This window comes from Loxodonta africana, chromosome 26 (assembly GCF_030014295.1).
Source record: "Loxodonta africana isolate mLoxAfr1 chromosome 26, mLoxAfr1.hap2, whole genome shotgun sequence".
Lineage (NCBI taxonomy): Eukaryota > Metazoa > Chordata > Mammalia > Proboscidea > Elephantidae > Loxodonta > Loxodonta africana.
In genome coordinates, this window is record NC_087367.1 from 38,955,118 (window position 1) to 38,976,638 (window position 21,521).

General features: G+C 41.4%; 1 protein-coding gene across 7 annotated transcripts in view; it reads right to left on the bottom strand.

The window, feature by feature from the left end:
• The window catches only part of ARMC8 (armadillo repeat containing 8), a 179,786-nt gene that overhangs the window by 4,369 nt on the left and 153,896 nt on the right, over positions 1 to 21,521 (bottom strand). For 5 of the 7 annotated variants that reach the window (XM_064277271.1, XM_064277269.1, XM_064277270.1 and 2 more), the window contains 4 exons: positions 12,661 to 12,756; positions 6,387 to 6,459; positions 4,905 to 4,998; positions 884 to 1,545 (listed from right to left, as the gene is read on the bottom strand). In XM_064277271.1, the coding sequence (XP_064133341.1) occupies positions 1,512 to 1,545; positions 4,905 to 4,998; positions 6,387 to 6,459; positions 12,661 to 12,756 (297 nt within the window). In that variant the 3' untranslated portion in view covers positions 884 to 1,511. Of the gene's footprint in view, positions 1 to 883; positions 1,546 to 4,904; positions 4,999 to 6,386; positions 6,460 to 12,660; positions 12,757 to 21,521 lie in introns of those variants that run through there. The other 2 variants (XM_064277268.1, XM_064277272.1) reach the window with 2 other exon arrangements.

Sequence of the window (21,521 nt, forward strand, 5' to 3'; positions counted from 1 at the left end):
CTTGCTTCCCGGACATGGTACTTTTGACCTTCTTTTAGCAAAGGGAAAAGGAAAGCTGGTTCTACCTTCAAACAGTCAAGAGCAACTTCTGCTGAATTCTGCCTTGAAGCTGACCCAGAAGTAGGAGCAGGTGCCAAGCCAAGGGCTGCAGAGGGCTAAGCAGTACTTGCTGTAAAACGAAGTCATCTTCGGTCATCTTGGGGAGATTCCCTTTCCTTCTCTCAACTTCAGTGCTGCTAGCTTCATGCAGGAAAAGTTCTTAGCCGCATATTTTACTAAAATTTTGACTTCCTTTTGCAAAAGCACACTGAGCAACTACTATGGAGTCTGCAGAGCACAGCTGAGAGAAAGACAGCTTTCCTAATTATCCTGTTCTTTGCTTCTCTCTACAGAGGGTTCTGTAGAATATTCTTTAGTTTCACAGTGATAGATGCTGTTCAGGAAGCACAGGTGACCTGACTTTGTTTGCAGGAAGTGATGACCTACTTCACTTTGAAATTAAAGTTCCATGACTGCCTGTTAATCCTGCTGGATACTGTCACACCACTGACAGGATTTGGGGCAGCGGGACGGCTCTAAGTCCCAGTTCCTGGCACAGACAGCTCACCGTAGCCATGGCTGGGCTCTCACTATCAGTAGTTATACTTCCCTTAGAGGTTTCAAAAATCCTACAGTGAATCTGTTGTCTCACTCCACTCCAGCCTGTCCATCTGCCTTGGAAGCCTGAGAATTTATTGAATTAAGCTGAAAAAAGGCTCTGTACCTGCTAATATTGACGGCAGTAAGATGCTAGCTCACTATTCTGCACAGCACCATATATAGTGCCTGTTATTCAGGCCGACTCTAGCCAACTTTTTTTTTTTATAAAGAAAATCTATGTAAGTTGAGGTTCAGAAATGCATATATTTTTTACTTACAAATATTCATCTGACCAAAATTTAACATAACCTTTATGGAACACTTAACAATTATTTTGTTTTTAAAATAACATTTCATTCAAACTGTATATAATTCAGTAAAGTTTTTATACAGCAAGCAACGCTTAAACCCTGGAAAATCTGTAGAAAAGAGATTTTCACACAAAATAAGAAAAGAAAATTCTGAGGTATCCCTCTCACACACATACATCCACGCTGACCCAGGTGCGCGCACACACACACACGTACACGCATGCCTGTGCGTACACACAGACACATTCGTTCTCATTCACAAAGTGGCTGCAGCATAGGCAAAAAATTGTAGGTCCAAAGGAAAATGATGATTGATTGTTCTAATAAAAAGTCCAGGTAGCTCAGAAAACAAAAAACACAAAAGTCCTCTGAGGAAATTACTACCTCAAAAAAAGTGTTCTCGAGATGAATTTGAGATCTAAGCCTACTAAACTGCTTTTGCAAAACAGCTCCCTGCAGTCCAAGGTGACTTGTGCAAATAGAAAGAATCAAATGAGGCTAATTCCTGTACTTCCTTAACAAGGATGCGGGGTGCTCGCAGGTGCCCGGGGGTGCCTCCCATCACGCCAGGTACTGCTGCAGTGCCGTCTTTGCCCTGAAATCACAAAGGTCCTGTCAGCCATCATCTTAGAATTTTAATTGGGGCAGAATACCTGTGGCTTAATGATGGTAGCTGGGGAGGCCTAAAAAGGTAGATCCCCAAGAGGAACTGAGCTGAGCCCCGTTGGGTACCTATTTTAAGGGGCAGAGATCTGCAATCAGCAGACACTTCATCTCTTGTATGTTCTGACATTTTATAGTTTTCCTGGGTCACTGGTGTACAATGTGATGGATCTGGAACTCTTTACTCTCTCCTACTGCCATGTAGATTTTGCCTAGTGATGTAGGACATGGGAGAGGACACTGAGGGTTCTAAGAAGCTAAGAGGAAAAATGACCCAGAAGGAAGTGGTCAAGCACTGATTAGAAGGTACATGGCAAGGACCAAGAGCCCATGAGAGAGGCTGCCACACAGCTCAAATGCCTCAAAATTGGGGAAAACCAAAAACCAAACCCATTGCCATTGAGTCCATTCTGACTCACAGCGACCCTATAGGACAGAGTAGAGCTGCCCCAAGGAGCGCCTGGTGGATTTGAACTGCCAACCTTTTGGTTAGCAGCTGTAGCACTTAACCACTACACCACCGGCGTTTCCCAAAATTGGGGAAGGAGGTTAAAATTTCATCTTGTTCCTCCCATCATGCTTGATGACAGACACCACCAGTTAATTTTTATGGGATGTGTGTTGTTATGGTGATTGGGGAAGAAGGTAGCCAGGTGGAGAGGGAAAGATACAATGTGGACAGGGGCTTAACCTATCGTGATCCCTTTCAAAGTACACTCCTTTGAGCTGGGCCTGAGGATGTCTCCTTTACTGCTCACTCTCATCATAAGCTTCCAGTTTCCAAAGAGGCCACACTTGTGGGTGTTAGGACAGCAAGCTACACTATAGAAAGAAAAGGCTAAAATTTTCAGTTACTGTTAGCTGATGAAAGCAACGCCAAGTAGACTGGGCATATGGGAAGTTGGACTTGAGTGTAGTTTCTATAGTATAAGTAGTAGATATGTGGCATATTAAGGAATACTCTTGCAATACATGAGTCTATAAAGATGATAGTTGCTAACAGTCCAATCTATCAGAATAGAAAGCTTTAGACAGACTGTTCCCAAGTTATGGGTAAGCTGGGTTCTACAGGTCATTTTCCCATAGAATCAAGTTTATAAATGATGCTACAGGCTACCCCTTAATGGCCATCCACCTCCCGCTCCCCCCCTCCCCCAAGATCCATAAAGATGCTAAGGAAAGCAGTCCCAATAGAGGTGGGAGTCCCAGTTCCCCACAAACCTGAGGCACTTTCAGCCAGTGGTTAGGTGGGGGGAAAGGGCTGGTTAGCAACAGCTCCTCATCTGTTAAGCATGGTATTTGAAAATCATAGGAGCACAGAAAGGGCCCTGGCAAAGCCTGAGGTTGGGGGCGCTGGGAGGGAAGAGTGCATCAGGCAAGGCCTTTTGGAGGAGGAGCCAAACTGTCCTCAGTTTTGAAGGGTGAATGGCCACTGTCCAGGCATTCTCTATCTACCTCACTGGTTGTTCCTTCTGTTCCTTTGCAGGATTCTTTCATTCTCCCCTAAATGTCAGTGAGTCCCAGAGCTTGGTCTCAGCCCTCTTCTCTTCTCTCTCTTCATACTCCCTCCCTCATCTGCCCCTAAATGTTGGCCAGTCCCAGAGCTTAGTCTCAGCCCTCCTCTCCTCTCACTCTTTATACTCCCTCTAGGTGACTTTATCCAGCCCCTAGCTTTACAAACCTTCCAAATTCTTATTCCAGCCCTACTCTCCAAAGTCCCTTGGATGTCTAGTAGACATCTGAAACTTCGCATGCCCAAACAGGAACTCTTGATTCTGCCTACCCCAACCTACTCCCACTGTATTGTTAACCATCTCAGTAAATGGTAACACTCTCTAACTGGTTGCTTAAGCTAAAACTCTAAGCACTTTCCTCCTCTCTTTAACATCCTGTATCTAATCCATGATGAAGTCCTGTTGGTTCTACCCTCAGATTAAATCTCTAACCTAACGACTTCTCACCTCCACCACTACTACCCCTCATCCAAGTCACCATCATCTCTTACCTACATCACTGCATTAGCCTTTAACTAGCCTCCCTGCTTCCATTCTTGTACTATAGACTATTTTCTACACAGCCCCATTCAAATCAGGTAGTATCTCCTCTGCTCAAAACCCTCCAATTGACTTCCCATTAAACTCAGAATAAAATGCAAAGTCCTTACCATGGTCCACAAAGCTGTTCATAATCTGGCCCCCTGCTACCTCCTGATTCCACTTTTTATCACTTTCCTCATTTATTTTTCTCCAGCCCCACTGGTCTTGCTGTTCCCTGAACATACCAAGCCCATTCCTGCCTCCGGGTCTTTCAAGTATTTATTCCCTCTTCCCAAAATACTCTTCCTTCAAACATTTGCCTGGCAGACACCCTCATTTCACTCAGGTCTCTGATCAAATCTCATATCCTCAGAAAGGCCTTTATTGACTAACCTATCTAAAAACAATCTTTCTTTCCTCTACATTCCTTCACTTTATTTTTCTTCATAGCACTGCTCATTACCTGATATATTACATATTTGCTTGCTCAGAGGAGCAAAGACTGGGATGGCAGACCAGATGGGTAAAAAAATGAAACTGTGTTACTGTAATAGGCAGGTACGGCTGGAATGTAGTTTGAGCACTGGGGGGACATGGGAGATAGAAAGGCAGAACCAAACCATGAAGGGGTCACACTCAAGAGTCTGGAGAATGAAAGAGTTAATTAAGTTCCCTGCTGTTGTTATTGTTATGCATGGATGTGAGCTGGCAAGTGATGACTGTGTTATGAGGGAATGTACTCAGCTGGGAGGATCATTTATGGCTATTTCTAGGTTAGAGGCATCTCTGATGATAGCTCCTGCCTCTCCCAGGAAATGGTAAGCTCTTTGAAGGCAGGGGCCCTTTAGTGGTCACTGCTGTGTCTCCAGCAGCCAGGCCAGGTTGGCAAAGGGCAGGCATTCACTTATTGAGATAACGGACATTCTCATTATTGGGATTTCTGCTTTCCAAAAGGACACATACATTTCTGTTCTGTCAACTGAGAGACTGTAAGACAGCTGCTTCTGGATCCTATCCATTCACTCACTAAGATGGTGCAGGCCCACGTTAGTTCAGAGGAAAGAGAAGAGTCTTTGATAATTTGCTGATTTCTAGTTTATATCTCACCCAAATGTTGGCTCACATAATATTAAAAAGGGAATCCAAAAATCTAAAACATTTTAAGTTTGGCCATGTGAATTACCAGGCAATCCAAACCCTTTTTTAAAAGAATCCAATGTTCCCCAAAGCAAAGCCCTTTTACTTTGATACTCACTTGTCACAAAGGTTTGGATCTGGTGACTGACTCAGCTTATGTAGAATATCTACGATGCCCATGTCTCGTAATTTATCCTGACGTTCTTGTGAGCCTAAAAGATTAAAGCTAGCAGGTTACCAGGAACATGACTCAGATGTTGACCTCCTTAAGGCACAATCAACAATCTAGAGCCTTACCAGTGTTCTTCATCCAGCACCCCTTCTGTCCCCCAACCACCCCCTCCACCACTGTAGTTCATCCCCTCACACCTGGACTCTCCAACAGTCTGCTAACTGGTCTCCCTGCTTCTTGACCCTCCTTCCTCAAGTCTATCCTGGGTTCTCCTGCTGGATTCAGAAACTATAGGGTCAAGGTCAGATTCTTCAGTCTGGCACAAGGCCTTCTGCCAGCAGGCCCCAGTTTCAGCACTTCTATTTGGACATACCCATGCCCCTCGCCAAGTCAGGTTCTTCCTACTCCTACAGCTCCTGCTTTCCCTCTTCTATTCTCTTCTCCCTCCTCTGGCCTCCCAGCACTTCCTGCTGCCTCTTGGTTATTAGCAAGTGGCAGTTCCAATTTCACACGGCTCTTGCTCTACTAGACTAGGACCTTCTTATAGGTTTCTTTGTCTCCCCTAAGATCTTAGCAGAGCCTCTGGTATCCAGACAGCACTTAGTATCTGTGGGTTGAATTTCCTCTCCTTCCACTTTGTTCTAGACACAGATGCTGAGTAGAATAATCCTCCTGCAGTCTTTCTTCCCCACTGAACAGCCTACAGTGACTCACTCATGCACCAACCCCTCTAGACCCAGTAAACCAAAATCTCTGGGGACAGGACCCAGAAATCTGCATTTTAAAAAGTTCCCCACATGATTCATGCAGCCAGTATAGGACCAAGACTCACTGCTCCCCTGCACCTGCTCTCTACCTTGGCTTTACACTGAAATCACCTGGAGCTTTAAAAAATATGTATGACTGAAGCCCATCTCCCAGAGATCCTGATTTCATTGGTCTGGTGTAAAAATCCCCAGGTGATTCTAACATGCAGCCAGAATCTACAGACACCTCCTTACAGACTGGCAGCTTCTGCTTCACTAGATGTGCTGTATTTCTCATTTCTCACCGATGCAGCCCTCTCTCCACCAAGCTATATATAGTCTTTATACGTGCTTACTCTGCTCACGATGAAAGGCCTACCCTCCTGCTCCTCTCACCGTCCTCCTCCTCAGCTTTCTCAAGGACAAGGACTGTCACTTCTCTAGGGTCTTCTCACCCCTACCCAATACAGTGTTGACTCCAAGGAGGGGCATCAGTATCTGCTATCCAGTTGGCTCAGGCTGGTCCCACCAATCCTCATACCAGAGTGACTCTGCTGGGGGCTTGGGGCCAAGCAACCCAATGAGTGGGGGCCCTGCCCAGGATCTCAGGGGCACCTGCTGCCTTCTTGTGTGACACCCTCTTCCCAGAATTTTCTTCAGAACAATCTCACCAATTTCTTACCTTCCTCTTCATTCCATATGAGGTTTGATATACAAAACATTGCAGCAAGCTGCAGTTTGACATGTGAATGACCCTATTTGATGCAGAAAAGGGGGAAAAATGGAGGTAACTGCAATTTAGATTATTTTTTAATAACATGCCATAAGCAATCCCAACAGCCGAAAAGTTTGAACCAGGGGCCTCAAACTCAAATGCCTTGAGAAGGCAAGAAGTTAAAACTAATGAGCAAAAGAGTTGAGCTGAAGATAAGAGGGAATGGTGGGGATTCTGGCAAACTGGGAAGTGCAAGCTTTGCCAAAAGACACTGAAATTCAAATTTTCAAAACCCTCTGAGGTGGCCAAACAAAACACCTCTGAGGGCATAGGTGCATACTGCAATTTATGATTCAACCTGAGCACATGGAAACACTGGCATATGAAAGCTCTATGCTTTTCAGTTAGGCTCTGCTTTATTTCCATTAGGAAACTTTCAAGCTGCTGGAGGCCAGTGCAAGTTGGGTGGATGTACATTTGGTATTTATCTCTTCAGCTACTGATTACCTTGTTCCAATGGTCTAATATTTCCTTTAGGGACGAAAGTGAGACAGGGAGCTCTGTAACAATTGGACTCCCCACCGCCCCCCCCCCCAATTTATAAATGGTTTACTCCTTTCACACCACTTGCTGAAAATAAGAATGATTATACATTTGGCTTTTGGAATAATTGCTCCTATGTTCATAGAAATATCCCCCAAGAACTTGATTGATTCTCTACTTGATTTATCAAATATCTCTTCTATGGTTTAGGAGCCACCTATTCTTCTGAAGCAGTTCTTGTTTATTTTTCTTTATGTACTGAGACTACAACCATTCCTGTGTTAAGCTGGACCATTTGTAAGTGTGCTTTCTCCTAAATGAAAAAGGAGCCAAGATAAAACAATGTTTATAGATAATTTCCTACTGGTCAATTAAAAACAACAATAAAAGCTTCCCAGTACATTTAAATAATTTATGCATATCTGAGAGAATGCCAGTGGCATGATGTGCTCAGTGGTTTCTTGAAAGCTAAGACAGATTTATCTCCTCACATCAGTCTATATGTCAACTAAGCAGAGACAGAGAAATGGACTTTGGCTTCCTCCACTGGGATTCTATGATTAGTGATTCTTTCTTCTTCCACCTGCTGAGATTTTCTGCGAGATGTTCAATATGGGCAAATTGACAAGACAAAACTCATCACCTGCTCCCAACCCCACACTATCAATGAGTATTTGTTGCATGAGTGAACTTGTATACAGTACAAGTTTCTACTCTGATTAGTTAAGAGCTTGGCTGAACTAATAGACACATAAGGAAATACTCATCATCACTAGCCATTAATTCGTTGCTTTTGAGTCAATTCCAACTCAGAGAGACCCTATAGGACAGAATAGAACTGCCCCATAGTTTCCAAAGAGCACCTGGTAGATTCAAACTGCCGATCTTTTGGTTAGCAGCTGTAGCACTTAACATACGCCATCAGGGTCTCCAATGACAGAAATGCAAATCAAAACTACAATAAGATACCATCTCACCCCAACATTATTGGCAGTAATAAAAAAAATAACAGTAATAACAAATGGAGAGGCTGTGGGGAGACTGGAACTCCTATGCACTGCTGGTGGGAATGCAAAATGGTACAACCATTTGGGAAAGCAATATGGCGCTTCCTCCAAAAGCCAGAAACAGAGATACCATACAATCCAGCAATCCCACTCCTAGGAATATATCCTTGAGAAGTAAGAGCCATCACATGAAGAGACATATGCACACCCACATACATTGCAATATTATTCATGAGAGCAAAAAGATAGAACAACCTACCAACAGATGAATGGATAAACAAACTATGGTACATACACACAATGGAATACTACACAACAATAAAGAAAAATGATGAACATGTGAAACATCTCACAACATGGATGAAGCTGGAGTGCATTATGCTGAGTGAAATAAGTGAATCACAGGAATATAAATACTGTATGAGACCACTATTATAAAAACTCATGAAAAGGTTTCTACAAGGAAAGAAAGAATCTTTGATGGTTACTACGGAGGGGAGTGGTGGGAAGGAAAAAACACTAACTAGAAAATAGATAAGTGGTAACTTTGGTGAAGGGTAAGACAGTACACAAAAGTGGGGAAGTCAGCACAACTTGACCAAGGCAAAGTCTTAGAAGATTCACAGACACATCCAAACTCCCTGAGGGACCAAGTTATGAGGCCAAGGGCTGGCGACCATGGTCTCAGGGGACATCTAGCTCAAATGGCATAACATAGTTTATGAAGAAAATGTTTTACATCCTACATTGGTGAGTAGCGTCTGGGGTCTTAAATGCTTGATCAGCCATCTAAGATACATCTACTGGTCCCACCCTCTCTGGAGCAAGGGAGAATGAAGAAAAGCAAAGACACAAGGGAAAGATTAGTCCAAAGGACTAATGGACCACAACTACCACAGCCCCCACCAGACTGAGTCAAGAACAGCTAGATGGTATCCAGCTACCACCACCGATTGCTCTGACAGGGATAACAGAGGGTTCCGGATAGAGTGGGAAAAAAATGTAGAACAAAATTCAAACTCACAAAAAAAAAGACCAGACTTACTTGTCTGACAGAGACTGGAGAAACCCTGAGAGTATGGCCCCTGGACACCCTTTTAACTCAGTACTGATGTCACTCCTGAGGTTTACCCTTCAGTCAGAGATTAGACAGGCCCATAAAACACTTAGTTCAACCATATATAAAAGACTAAATGGGCACACCAGCTCAGGCACAAGGATAAGAAGGCAGGAGGGGACAGGAAAGCTGGATGAATGGAAATGGGGAACCCAAGGTCACGAAACAGCGAGTGTTGACACATGGGGTTGGCAACCAATGTCACAAAATATTTGTATTAACTGTATAATAAGAAACTAATTTGCTCTGTGAACTTTCCCCTAAAGCACAATTAAAAAGAAAAAAAGAAGAAGAAATTAAAAGGAAAAACAAAAAAAGAGCTCAGCTGCTAACTAAAAACGTGGCAGTTCGAATCCACCAGCTGCTCCTTGGAAACCCTATGGGACAGTTCTACTCTGCCATAGAGGGTCATTATAAGTTGAAATTGACTTGACAGCACACAATAACAACATATATTAGTTCATTCATCATTTATTCTTCCATTTGTTCACTATTTTTTAAGGAGACAGACTGCTATGATAGAGAAAAGTGGAAGGTGGGATACTAATTTAAGTGGAGCGCACAGAAAAGATTTCTTTGAAGAAAGCAACATTTAAGCATACTTTAAGGCTAGGAAGGTGCCAGTTATGCAAAGAGCAAGGGGCTATGGGCTCCAAAAAGAGGGAAAAATTCCTGAAAAAGCCCAAGGTGAGAAAGAGCTGTATGGCTCATGTATATTGGGAAGGAAGAGTGGAATAACAGTAGTTCGAAGAAGTAAGCATTGGCAGAATTATAGGCCTTTGTAGGCCACAAGGAGCCCTGGTGGCAAAGTGGTTAAGTGTTCAGCTGCTAACCAAAATATCAGTAGTTCAAAACCACCAGCAGCTCCTTGGAAACCCTATGTGGGCAGTTCTACTCTGTCCCATAGGGTCCCTATGAGTTAGAATCAACTCGACGACAGCAATGGGTTTGGTTTGGTTTTAGTAGGACACAATAAGAACTCTGGATTGCATTCTGAGTTAACAAAAAGCCCCTGAAGGATTTACGCAGGGAAGGGACAAGAGCTGATTTACATCTTAAAAAACCACTTGGGCTGAAGGAATTGGAGTGGAAGTACAGAAGTATCTAGGAGGCTGTTATAGATTAGGCATGAGAGGCTGTGGCTTGGACTAGGGTGAGGGCAGCAGAGATAATATAGTAGAGATAGAGAGAAGTAAATAGACTCAAGATGGGCTTTGCAGGCAGGCCTGATAGGACCTGCTGATACGTTAGATGCGTGAGGTGACACAGCTGGAGAAATCAAGATTGACTCCCAAGTTTGAACAAGGTAGGTGGTAGAGTCATTATAGTGAGAGAGGAAAGACCAGGGGAAGACAAATGTTGGTTTAGGAGAGATATTTAAGAATTCATTCTTGAAAATTAATTTCAAGAGGCTATCAGACAGCCATGTAGGTAGAGATGTCAAGTAGGCAGGTGGATATGTGAGTCTGGGGCTCAGAAGAGAGGTCTAGGCTGGAGGTACACAGAAGTCAGCAACACAGAGATGATGATTAAAAAGCTATGGGAATAGATGAGATTCCCCTAAGCCAGTGGTTCTCAACCCCAGATGTATATAAAAACCATGTGGGGAACTTAAAAAATCCTGACACTCAGGCTACACTCAGACCAATTAAATCAGAATCTTAAGAGGGAGGGGGACAAGGCAGCAGTATGTTTTAAAGCTTCCCAGGAGACTGCAATGTGCAACCAAGGTTGTGAACCACTTAATTCAGGAGAGCACGCAGGAGAGAACAGAAGAGAGTCCAGGGTTAAAAAGGGAGATACAGTGTCGTGGAAGCCAAGAGAAAAAAATGTTTCAAGGAGGAGCAAACGGTCAGTTGTGTTAAAGTCTGCTACAGGATGAGGAGAAAAAACTATTCTTTGGATCTGGCATCACAGAGGTCATTGGTGACCTTAACGAGACAGGTCCAGCTGGGTGATGGGGGAGGGGTAGAAGCCAAATGAAACAGGTTCAAGAGTTAATTGAGAGGACAGGAAGGAGATCGCATGTGCAGAAGGTACTTTTAAGAAGTTTGGCTTTGAAGACAGCAGGGAAATTCAGTGTACTTCAATGCATATGAGAAGTTAAGCGAAACTTTTTAAAGATAGAGATATTATGTGGATATGGTATTGGGAAGATAAGGGAATTCCTGGTTAAATCAGTTAGGCTTTCATTCAACAAATATTTACTGAGCATGTACTAAGGGCCAAACGCTGTACAAGATGCTGGACATACAACTGTGCAAAAAACTGACATGTCCTTGCCCACATGGAACTTACACTGGTAAAGGAGTTGCTCGACAGGCACCTAACAGACAAATATCTATCACTACAATTGAGCTAAGTGCTTTGAAGGTAGGGAAGAGAATACAGTAACAAATAAGCTACACAGATAAGGTGGCCAGGGAAGAGCCCACTGAGAAAGTGTCAGTAACTGAGCCCAGAAGGGTGAGAAGGCATACCACGCAGAGCTGGGAGAAGTGTTCCAGGCAGTGTAGTTGGCCTGTGAGAAGGTCCTGATGCAAGAAAGGGTGTGGCCTTTTTGAGGACATGAAAAATGCCAGTGTAGTTAGTGGACAAAGGCAAGAGGGGAATGAGACAAATTGGGGTTATATAGATGAGTCAGGCACGCAGGATTTACAGACGGTATGGATTTTACTCAGGGTGTAATGGGAAGCCACTGGAGGATTTTGGCCTCTATTTTCTTTATAGAGCACAAGGTGACATCATCACTAAGAGTGATAAGGGAGGGAAGAGGAGAGGTTTAAAAAGTGAGGAGTAGGTAAGAACCTTTGTGGAGAATGGGGGTGCTAGCTTACTAGAGAATAAAGGAAGGATACCAGGCAGTGCTGAGTGCTCATCTGGGTTTTGTGAATGTGAATTTAACATCAAATCAGTCAGCGTGATTCCATACCTTTCTCTAAGGTGGACAGCTCTGAAGTGAGCAGGCAAAGCAAACACAGATTAAATGGGATTCAGGAAAGTAGGATTCATCCACAGTTAGAGTTTCGCTAGGAGACACTGACAGAATAAAAAAGGAAGGAAGTTTGAAATTGAGATTTTGCCAACAGGGCAGCTTCTGGTGATGACAAGATCCAGGGTATGGCCACAGCAATAGGTGGCTGAGGTGTTTGGAAGGAAGTGGCAGGTTGTATTTGGAAGTGAACAGGTCAAAGATCTAAGGCACCAGAGGACTGGAGGATTCAATCACATGGTGTTGAAGCCTTGAGAGGGAAGATAGGCATCAGGGGTGGAGGGCTGAGAGGAAGACAAGAGCCCAAGCTCTCAATGAACGAGAGGGAGGCAACTGACCAATGACAAGGGCAAGTTGTGGGGTGGTGGATGGTAATATTGCCAAATGGCTTAAGCTTCAAGCAATAGGTGTATTTTACTTTTCCCTTTCCCTTCAGGATTGAAGAAAGTTCCTTGACTCTGTCACAGAATTCCTTTTTTTTTTTTAAGTGTCTGCACAATTTGTTTTGAGCTAACAATACTATAGTTCCTGACTTCTAATTCTGCAGCCAGTATATAGCAGTGAAAGGGGACAAGGGCCTACCATGTAATACTTGATTTTCTGCAGTATGTCATCATTGGTCATAATAAGTTCTTTTGCCGTTGTCCCATCCGCTATGTTGGCCAGGATGCACAGTGTCTGGAAAAGAACAAAGGGCCAATGGTCAGGAGAGCTCTGAAGTCCCAAGACTCAACATGATCGAGCTCTCAAGGGCTTGGGCAATTTTCCACCTGAATGTGTATGGATTCATGCAGCTTCCACTCTGAATGTCACTTTAGGCAAACGAGAACCCGAACATTTCTGGGCATAAGCATAAGCTAGGCAAAGACAGCGATGTCTTATAGGTCATATTATCACACAAATGAAAGGAAAAACATGATTTGTAACTTTTTTCTAGAAAATTTCATTTCCAAGAGAAGCTCCTGTTACTAACCCACAAGGTTTCTTCAAAGATGTGCTCTCTCTGGAGACAGTTTCACAGATGTCACAACTCTCCTCCGTCCCCAAGGCTTTCACCTGCTACTTGCTCCCAAGCTCATGACCTTCTGGGTGAAGGCCTGTGCCAGCCTTAGCAATTCAACAAACATATACTGAGCACCGATAATGTGCAGATACGCTGCAGGGCATCAGGGTTAGACAGGAATAAGACACATTCCCTAACTCTGAAACTGTCATATAAGCAATTACATTTCACCATGGTGTGAATGAAGTAAACAGAGAACTGAGAAACATCAAGAGCACGTTTTTAATACTGTAAGGCCAGGGAAGGTTCTTGGAGGAAGTGTCACTGAGTCCTGGAGGATAGTCAGAAATCAGCCAAAGAAATAGATGAGAGGTGGGGATAAGGGCCAGATTTCAAAGAATTTTCTCCAACTCTAACCTTCTTTACAAGACTTCGTGTTGCAGGCTATAGCTAATTCAGAAGATTGTTTTCTTACAATGGCCCAAACCCTCAAATATTTCAAAGCGTACGTGGCTTGTTTCTCCTGGATTAACACACTGCAGGATCTAGATTATTAGAGAGTTAAGTCCTGAGGTTTGAACCAGAGAAGGCTGCTTCTGGGATACCTGAAACATGGAAAGGTGCTATTTATAATCCAAGGCCTGAGCGTACACTGGAGGATTATTTATTCCGGAGCACTTTTTATCATGATTAGGGGACCTTGATTATGTCTCAGAGTGGGGGAAATGTCAGATTTCAAAGTGATCTGGCCTATGAGCACTGGTATATGGTGAGCCTCAAGTTCCTCAGGATTGAGGGAACAGCAAGGGGAATAAACAGGTTTGGAATACTTTCTTCTCTAACTTTTTATTAGTAAAAATTATTAAATTTCAAAAAATGCTGAAAGAATAGCACAGTGAACAGCCAGCCATATATATACCACCTAGACTGAACATCCATTAACACTGTGCCGTATTTCTTTAAAGCGTATGACTATTCATGCATGGATGTGAATGTATATGTATATATATATTTTTTCTGAAACATTTCATGATATTTTACCTTTAAGTGATTTAGAGTATACTGTGTAAGAATAATGACATTTTCCTACATTACTACAGTACCATTATTATACCTAAGAAAATTAATATTATTGATCTGTACTTTCTGGTTATTATCTTACGGGAAAAACCCTATGAAGGAATACCTACTGAGTATGACAAAGGGAATTAACAGGGACCATTAGTTCTGGAAGGAGTTGATACTCAACTGTTTTAAAGGGTTGTCCAAGTCAAAGATGACACCAGGCTCATGTGATGATGGTTGCTCCACCCATGTTCTAGCCCCACTTGAGCCTAGAGTGGAGAGTCACTGAACACTGTATTCAATTCCCTCTTTCCTCCTGCCCACCCTATGTATTGATATTCTTGCAATTTAAATCTGGCAACACCAGACTCATTAATGCAAACAAAATGAAAATTATGTGTGGAAATACCATCTTCCTTCTAGTCCTTCTCTTCCTTCAGGTGATTATCGAAAGATTCAGAAGGCCAAGCTTTAAAATAATAACCCCACCTTCCAAGAGCAAGCCAGCAAGATGACATTCATCAGTGGAGTGATCCAATCCTCATCAACTAGGCTCTGCCAAGATTTATTAAGACAAAACCAAGAAGTAGAGAGTGAGGCAAGTGATGGGAACAGAAGTACAGTGTGACTGGGGTTGGGGAAAAAGGCAGCACATAGAAGAATCCATAGGTACTTTCTCTTTTATTCTCAATTTTCCCTTATTCCTCACCAGGAAAGTTCAGTCCTGACTTGGCCAGAGCAGCTTAAGAGGAAATAATGGAGGTAGTCCTAATCATTGATGAGAATTTAAAGGGCTTCATAACCTAGGTATACCTGAGAAAAGGAAGAAAATGGCAAACACCTTTAGACTCACTACCAAAACAGGATATGGGGGGAATTTCAGCAAACGTTCCTCAGAATAGACCGGGTCAGCAAGACAGGTCAGCAGTTCCCCATTCTGGAGTACTTAAATATACCCATACGTCCCCAGGCCTGAACAGCAAGGCAGAGTGAGCTACAGTTCTGCTTTGAAGCTCATACAACCATTACTGGAAATATCTTAAAGAGATCAATGAGTTCTTGGGCCAATTCAACATTAGAGCTAGGGGCACAAATAAAAACAAGATATCTATCTGATGTATCTTATCTATCTACTTACATACAAAGTTCAGAAAAAAGGCTCAGCAATAAAATGCTTAACTGTAATATATACTATGTGGCTCATTGTGAATAAACCAGTCTTCAAAAATAAGAAAGCTTAACTGGTAGTGAAGCAAACAAGTGAGATCTGGCCTGAAATGCCTCATATCGTTCTGATTTGATGATGGCTAGGCAACAATCCACAGGCCAAGATGGAAAATCAGCCTCAAGAGCATTGGCTGAGTCTGCAGGGGAAAGAGGTCTCTCTTCATTGGCCAGAGGAGCAGAGCAGGGACAGAGGCTTTAAACAGAAGAAGAAACTGGGTGACACAGATCAGTTATCCAGAACTTAAGGAAAGGTATTATTCACAAATGGGTGCATCTTGGCACTACAGTGGGTCTGACAAAGAGGAAAAGTGGCATCACGTTCATTGTCAAAAAGAATATTTTAAGACTCGTACTGAAGTACAATGCTGTCAGTGATAGGATAATATTCATACTCCTACCACTAATGCCAAAGATGAAGAAATTGAAGATTTTTACCAACTTTGGCAGTCCAAAATTGACCAAACATGCAATCAAGATGCATTGATAATTACTGGTGACTGGAATGCAAAAGGAGTGAAAATATGGCCTGGTGACAGGAAAGATGCTAGAGATGGCATGATAGAAATTTTATAAGACCAACGATCTATTTGTCGCAAATACCTTTTTTTCAACAACATAAATGGATGGAAAACACTGGAATCAAATAGACTACATCTGTGGAAAGAGACAATGGAGAAGCTCGATATGATCAGTTAGAACAAGGCCTGACACCAACTGCACAACAGACCATCAATTGCTCATATGCAAGTTCAAGGTGAACCCATAACCCATTGCCATCGAGTCAATTCTGACTCATAGCAACCCTAAAGGATCAAGGTGAAGCTGCATAAAATTAAAACAGGTCCATGACAGCCAAAGTACAACCTTGAGTACATACCACCTGAATTTAGGGGCCATCTCAAGAATACATTTGACGCACTGAACACTAATGACCAAAGACCAGACAGGTTGTGGAATGACATCAAAGACATCATCATACATGAAAAAAACCAAAGTCCTTAAAAAGAGAGAAAAGACCAAAATGGGTATCAGGAGAGACTCGGAAATGTGCTCCTGAACGTAGATTAGCTAAAGTGAACGGAAGAAATGAATAAGTAAAAGAGCTGAACAGGAGATTTCAAAGGGTGGCTCAGGAAGACAAAGTAAAGTATAATGAAATGTGGAAAGACCTGGAGTTAGAAACCAAAAAGGAAGAACATGCTCAGCATTTCTCAAAAAAAAAAAAAAAAATTCAAGCCTTGAGTTGCAACACTGAAGGATACTATGAGCAAAATACTGAACGATGCAGGAAGCATCAAAAAGAAGATGGAAGGAATACACAGAGTCACTCTACCAAAAAGAACTGGTCGACATTCAACCATCAAATAGACTACATCTGTGGAAGGAGACAATGGAGATGCTTGATATGATCAGTTAGAACAAGGCACATGATCAAGAGCCAATGGTACTGAAGGAAGAAGTCCAAGCTGCACTGAAGGCAGTGGTGAAAAAGGCTCCAGGAATTGACAAAATACCAATATAGATGTTTCAACAAATGGATGCAATTAAATGCTGGAAGGGCTTACTCGTCTATGCCAAGAAATTTGGAAGACAGCTACCTGGCCAACCGACTGCAAGAGATCCATATTTGTGCCCATTCCAAAGAAAGGTGATCTGACAGAATGCGGAAGTTATTGAATGTCGTTAATACCATGCACGAGTAAAATTTTGCTGAAGATCATTCAAAAATGGTTGCAACAGTACATTGACAGGGAATTGCTAGAAAGTCAGCTGGATTCAGAAAAGGAAGAGGAATGAGGGATATTACTGCTGACGTCAGATGGATATTGGCTGAAAGCAGAGAATACCAGAAAATGTTTACCTGTGTTTTATTGACTATGCAAACGCATTCAACTGTGTGGATCATAACAAATTATGGATAACATTTTGAAGAGCGAGAATTCCAGAACACTTAAACGTGCTCAAGCAGAACATGTACATAGACTAAGAGGCAGTCATTCAAACAAAACAATGGGATTCTGCATGGTTTAAAATCAGGAAAGGTGTGTGTCAGGGTTGTAAGCTTTCACCATACCTATTGTATGCACGGCAAATAATCCAAGAAGCTGGACTATATGAGGAACGCGGCATCTGGATTGGAGGAAAACTCATTAACAACCTGTGATATGCAGATGACACAACCTGGCTTGCTGAAAGTGAAGAGGACTTGAAGTATTTACTGATGAAGATCAAAGACTATAGCCTTCAGTATAGATTACACCTAAACATAAAGAAAACAAAAATTCTCACAACTGGACCAATAAGCATCATCATGATAAACAGAGAAAATATTAAAGTTGTCAAGGATTTCATTTTACTTGGATCCACAATCAATGCCCATGCAAGCAGCAGTCAAAAAATCAAAGGACATATTGTACTGGGCAAATCTGCTGCAAAAGACCTTTAATATGTTGAAAAGCAAGGATGTCAGTTTAAGGTCTAAGGCGTACCTGACCCAAGCCTTGGTACTTTCAATCACCACTTATGAAAAGCTGGATGATGAATAAGGAAGGCCGAAGAAGAATTGATGCCTTTGAACTGTGGTGTTGGCAAAGAATATTGAATATACCACGGACTGCCAGAAGAACGAACACATCTGTCATGGAAGAAATACAGCCAGAACACTCCTTAGAAGGGAGGATGGTGAGACTTTGTCTCACGTACTCTGGACATGTTATGAGGAGGGACCAGTTCCTGGAGAAGGACCTCATGCTTGATAAAGAGTCAAAAAAAAAAACAGGAAAGACCCTCAATGAGATGGAATGACACAGTCGCTGCAACGAGGAGTTCAAGCAGTGTGAGGGTGGTGCAGCTGAATGAATGACCACTGCAGAGCATAATGCAACCGAGATTCATGCATGTTGTTGTGTGTATTCCATTATATGTATGTACCATAGTTTGTTTATTCATTCCCCAGTTGAAGGACATTTGGTTTGTTCCTAGTTTTTGGTGATTACAAATAAAGCCGTTACAAACATTTACATACAGAATTTTGGGTGAACACAGGTTTTCATTTTATGTGAGTAAATACCTAGAAGTGGGATTGCTGTATTTTAACAAACTTTTCCGAAGTGGCTGAATCATTTTTGTACTCCCACCAGTTGCTCTGCATTCCTGTTAGCACTTGTACTGTCAGGTTTTTTTTTTTTTATTTTAGCTAACCTAAGAGATGTGTAGTAGCATTTTACTGTGGTTTTAATTTGCATTTCCCTAATGACTAATTAAAAAAAAAATTTTTTTTTTAATGACTAATGATGTTGAGCAACTTTTCATTGCTTATTTGCAATCTATATCTTCGTTATAAAGTATCTGTTTACATCTTTTGCTCAGTTTTCTTTCTGGTCAGTTGTTTTCTTATTGTTGAGGATTCATAGTTCTTTATTCTGGACATAAGTCTGATATCTGATTTGCAAATATTTTCTTCCAGCAATGGCTTGTTTCATTCTCGTAAGACTCTTTCATAGAGCAGAAGTTTTTAATTTTGATGAAGTCCAATTTACCTTTTTTTTTTTCTTTTCTGGATCATGCTTTTAATGTCATATTTAAGAAGACTCTGCCTAACCTCAAGGAGCCCTGGTGGTGCAGTGGTTAAGCACTCGGCTGCTAACTTAAAGGTGGGAGGTTTAAACCCACCAGCCACTCCATAGGAGAAAGATGTGGAAGACTGCTTCATTAAAGATTACAGCCTTGAAAACCCTATGGGGCAGTTCTACCCTCTCTATAGGCTCGCTATGAATCAGAATTGACTTGACAGCAATGGGTTATGGATTTTTGCCTAACCTAAGATCTCAAGGATTTTCTCCTGCCTTTTTTTTTTTTTTTTAATTTTTGTTTTACCTTTACATTTAGGTCACCTATTTTGTGTTAATTTTTTTTCCTAAGGTGTGAGGTAGTTAAAAGTTGTTTTTTTTTTTTTCGATTACTTATAGCATCATTTATTGAAGAGACCATCCTTTCTCCACTGAATTGCCTTTGCCAGTTGATCAACTGGCCACATTTGTGTGCGTCTATTTCTGGACTCTCTAGTCTATTCCATTGATCTGCATATGTCTATCCTTTTGCTAACAGCACAGTCTTCTTGTTCAGTTTTATAGTAAGTCTTGAAATCATGTAGTATGAGTTCTCCAACTTTTTTTTTTTTTCCCCAAAACTGTTTTGGCTAGTCTAGTTCCTTTGTCTTTCCATACAAATTTTAAAATCTCTATCTAAGAATTTACAAAAAAAAAAAATTGTACTGGGATTTTGACTGGGTTGGTGTTGAAACTATAAATCAGGTTTGGGAGAACTGACACCTTAATATGGTATATATGTCCATTTATTTAGGTCTTGTATTTTTTTATCAGTGTTTTGTAGATCCTGCATATATTTTGTGAGATTTACACATTTTTTTTTTCTGAGCCAGTGTAAATGCTACTGTTTTAAAAATTTCAACTACCAATTGTTCACTGCTTAAACAATTAAATTGTGTGTGTGTGTGTGTGTGTGACCCTTCTAAACTCACTTAGTTTTAGGAGTGTTTTTGATGATTCCATGTCCTTTTCTACATAGACTTCTACATACATGCTCATGTCATCTAGGCATAGACTTTTATTTCTTCCTTTCCTATCTGTATGCCTCTTATTTTTCTTGCCATACAGTGCTTGGTAAGAATTATAGTACAATATTGAAATGGAGTAATAAGAATGGACAGCCTTGTCTTGTTCCTGATTGAAAGGCAGTGATGGGTATGTTCACTATTTTGATTGTGGTGATGGCTTCATGGGTGTACACATGTATCAAAACTTATCAAATTGTATACTTTAAATATATGCAGCCTATTTATGTCAATTATATCTCAATAAAAAAAGATGAAGAAGAAATAATTTTATCAGGTGTTTTTGAGAAGAACTAAACTTCCAGCTGACAACCAGACAGTTTAAGACTTCTCATAGTCTCCTACCTTTGTACCATCTTAGTAATCTGCATGGAAGAATATCACTTTCGTTCTCCCAAAATGCTGACCTTTTCTTTTGCCCTCATCCAAGCCTTGCCTCATCTTTCTACCTTAGTTCACCTTTCAAGTTAGTGGAATTCTATCCAGGTGAGCTCTTTTATAGACAAAAGTGATTCCTACCCCCTCTAAGTAGAATTGTTTCTTCTGAAGAACGTGTCTTCACTGTTCTGTTCTAGTAGTGGATCTCATTCAACCTAGTTTCAGTGATGTCTATAAGATTATACTTTTTCTGTATTAAATTTCTGTTTATCAAAACATAGCCATTTGCTATTTAATTTTAAAAGAAAAATTACCTAAAATATTCATCTTGAAACTGCTTTGTCAAATCTATCACATTTCTGGCTCCCAAATTCCATCATAGCTCCCATGTCCTAGCACTCATACCTCCCGGACTGCTCACCTGAAGCCTGCTTAGTTATTCTAATTCGTGGAATACAGAGAGTGGAGGGCATAGACACTACAGTTAGACTCCCTGCACACATGTCTCTACTTATAAGTTGATGACCTTGGGTAAGTTTCTTTCAGACATACAGAAAAGCATACAAACCCTAAGTGCTCAATGAATTTTCAAAGTGAAAACATTCATGTAGTCAATGTCTAAGGCAGGAAACTGAACATTACCAGCATCTCAGATCCTATGTTAAATTTTTAATTTTTTTAAATAATTTTTATTTTGCTTTAAGTGAAAGTTTACAAATCAAGTCAGTCTCTCACATATAAACTTATATAATATACCTTACTATACACTCCCACTTACTCTCCCCAAATTTTTAATTTTTAAAATTGCAGGTGACTTTTATTTTTATGGTAAAATATATGCTATATTAAGGATTCCATGATACATCCCAGAAAATATAAAAAAAAGTAATCCCCAAACTGTCCCCCGATAAATGCACAGCCTCTGTACTTTTATGCCTACCCTACTAAAATTCAGTGGAAAGTAGGCATATGGGGTGGGGTATAAGAAAAATGTGCAAGAGTAAAGAAGGAAAAAAAAATCTCTCCAAGGTAAGGGATTATCAGGGTTTTGCTGGAATTTGAGTTCAGAGCATGTGGTAGAGAGGGCTAGAAATATTAAATCCCGGAGAAGGTGACTACCCCTGTAGAGACAGCGGC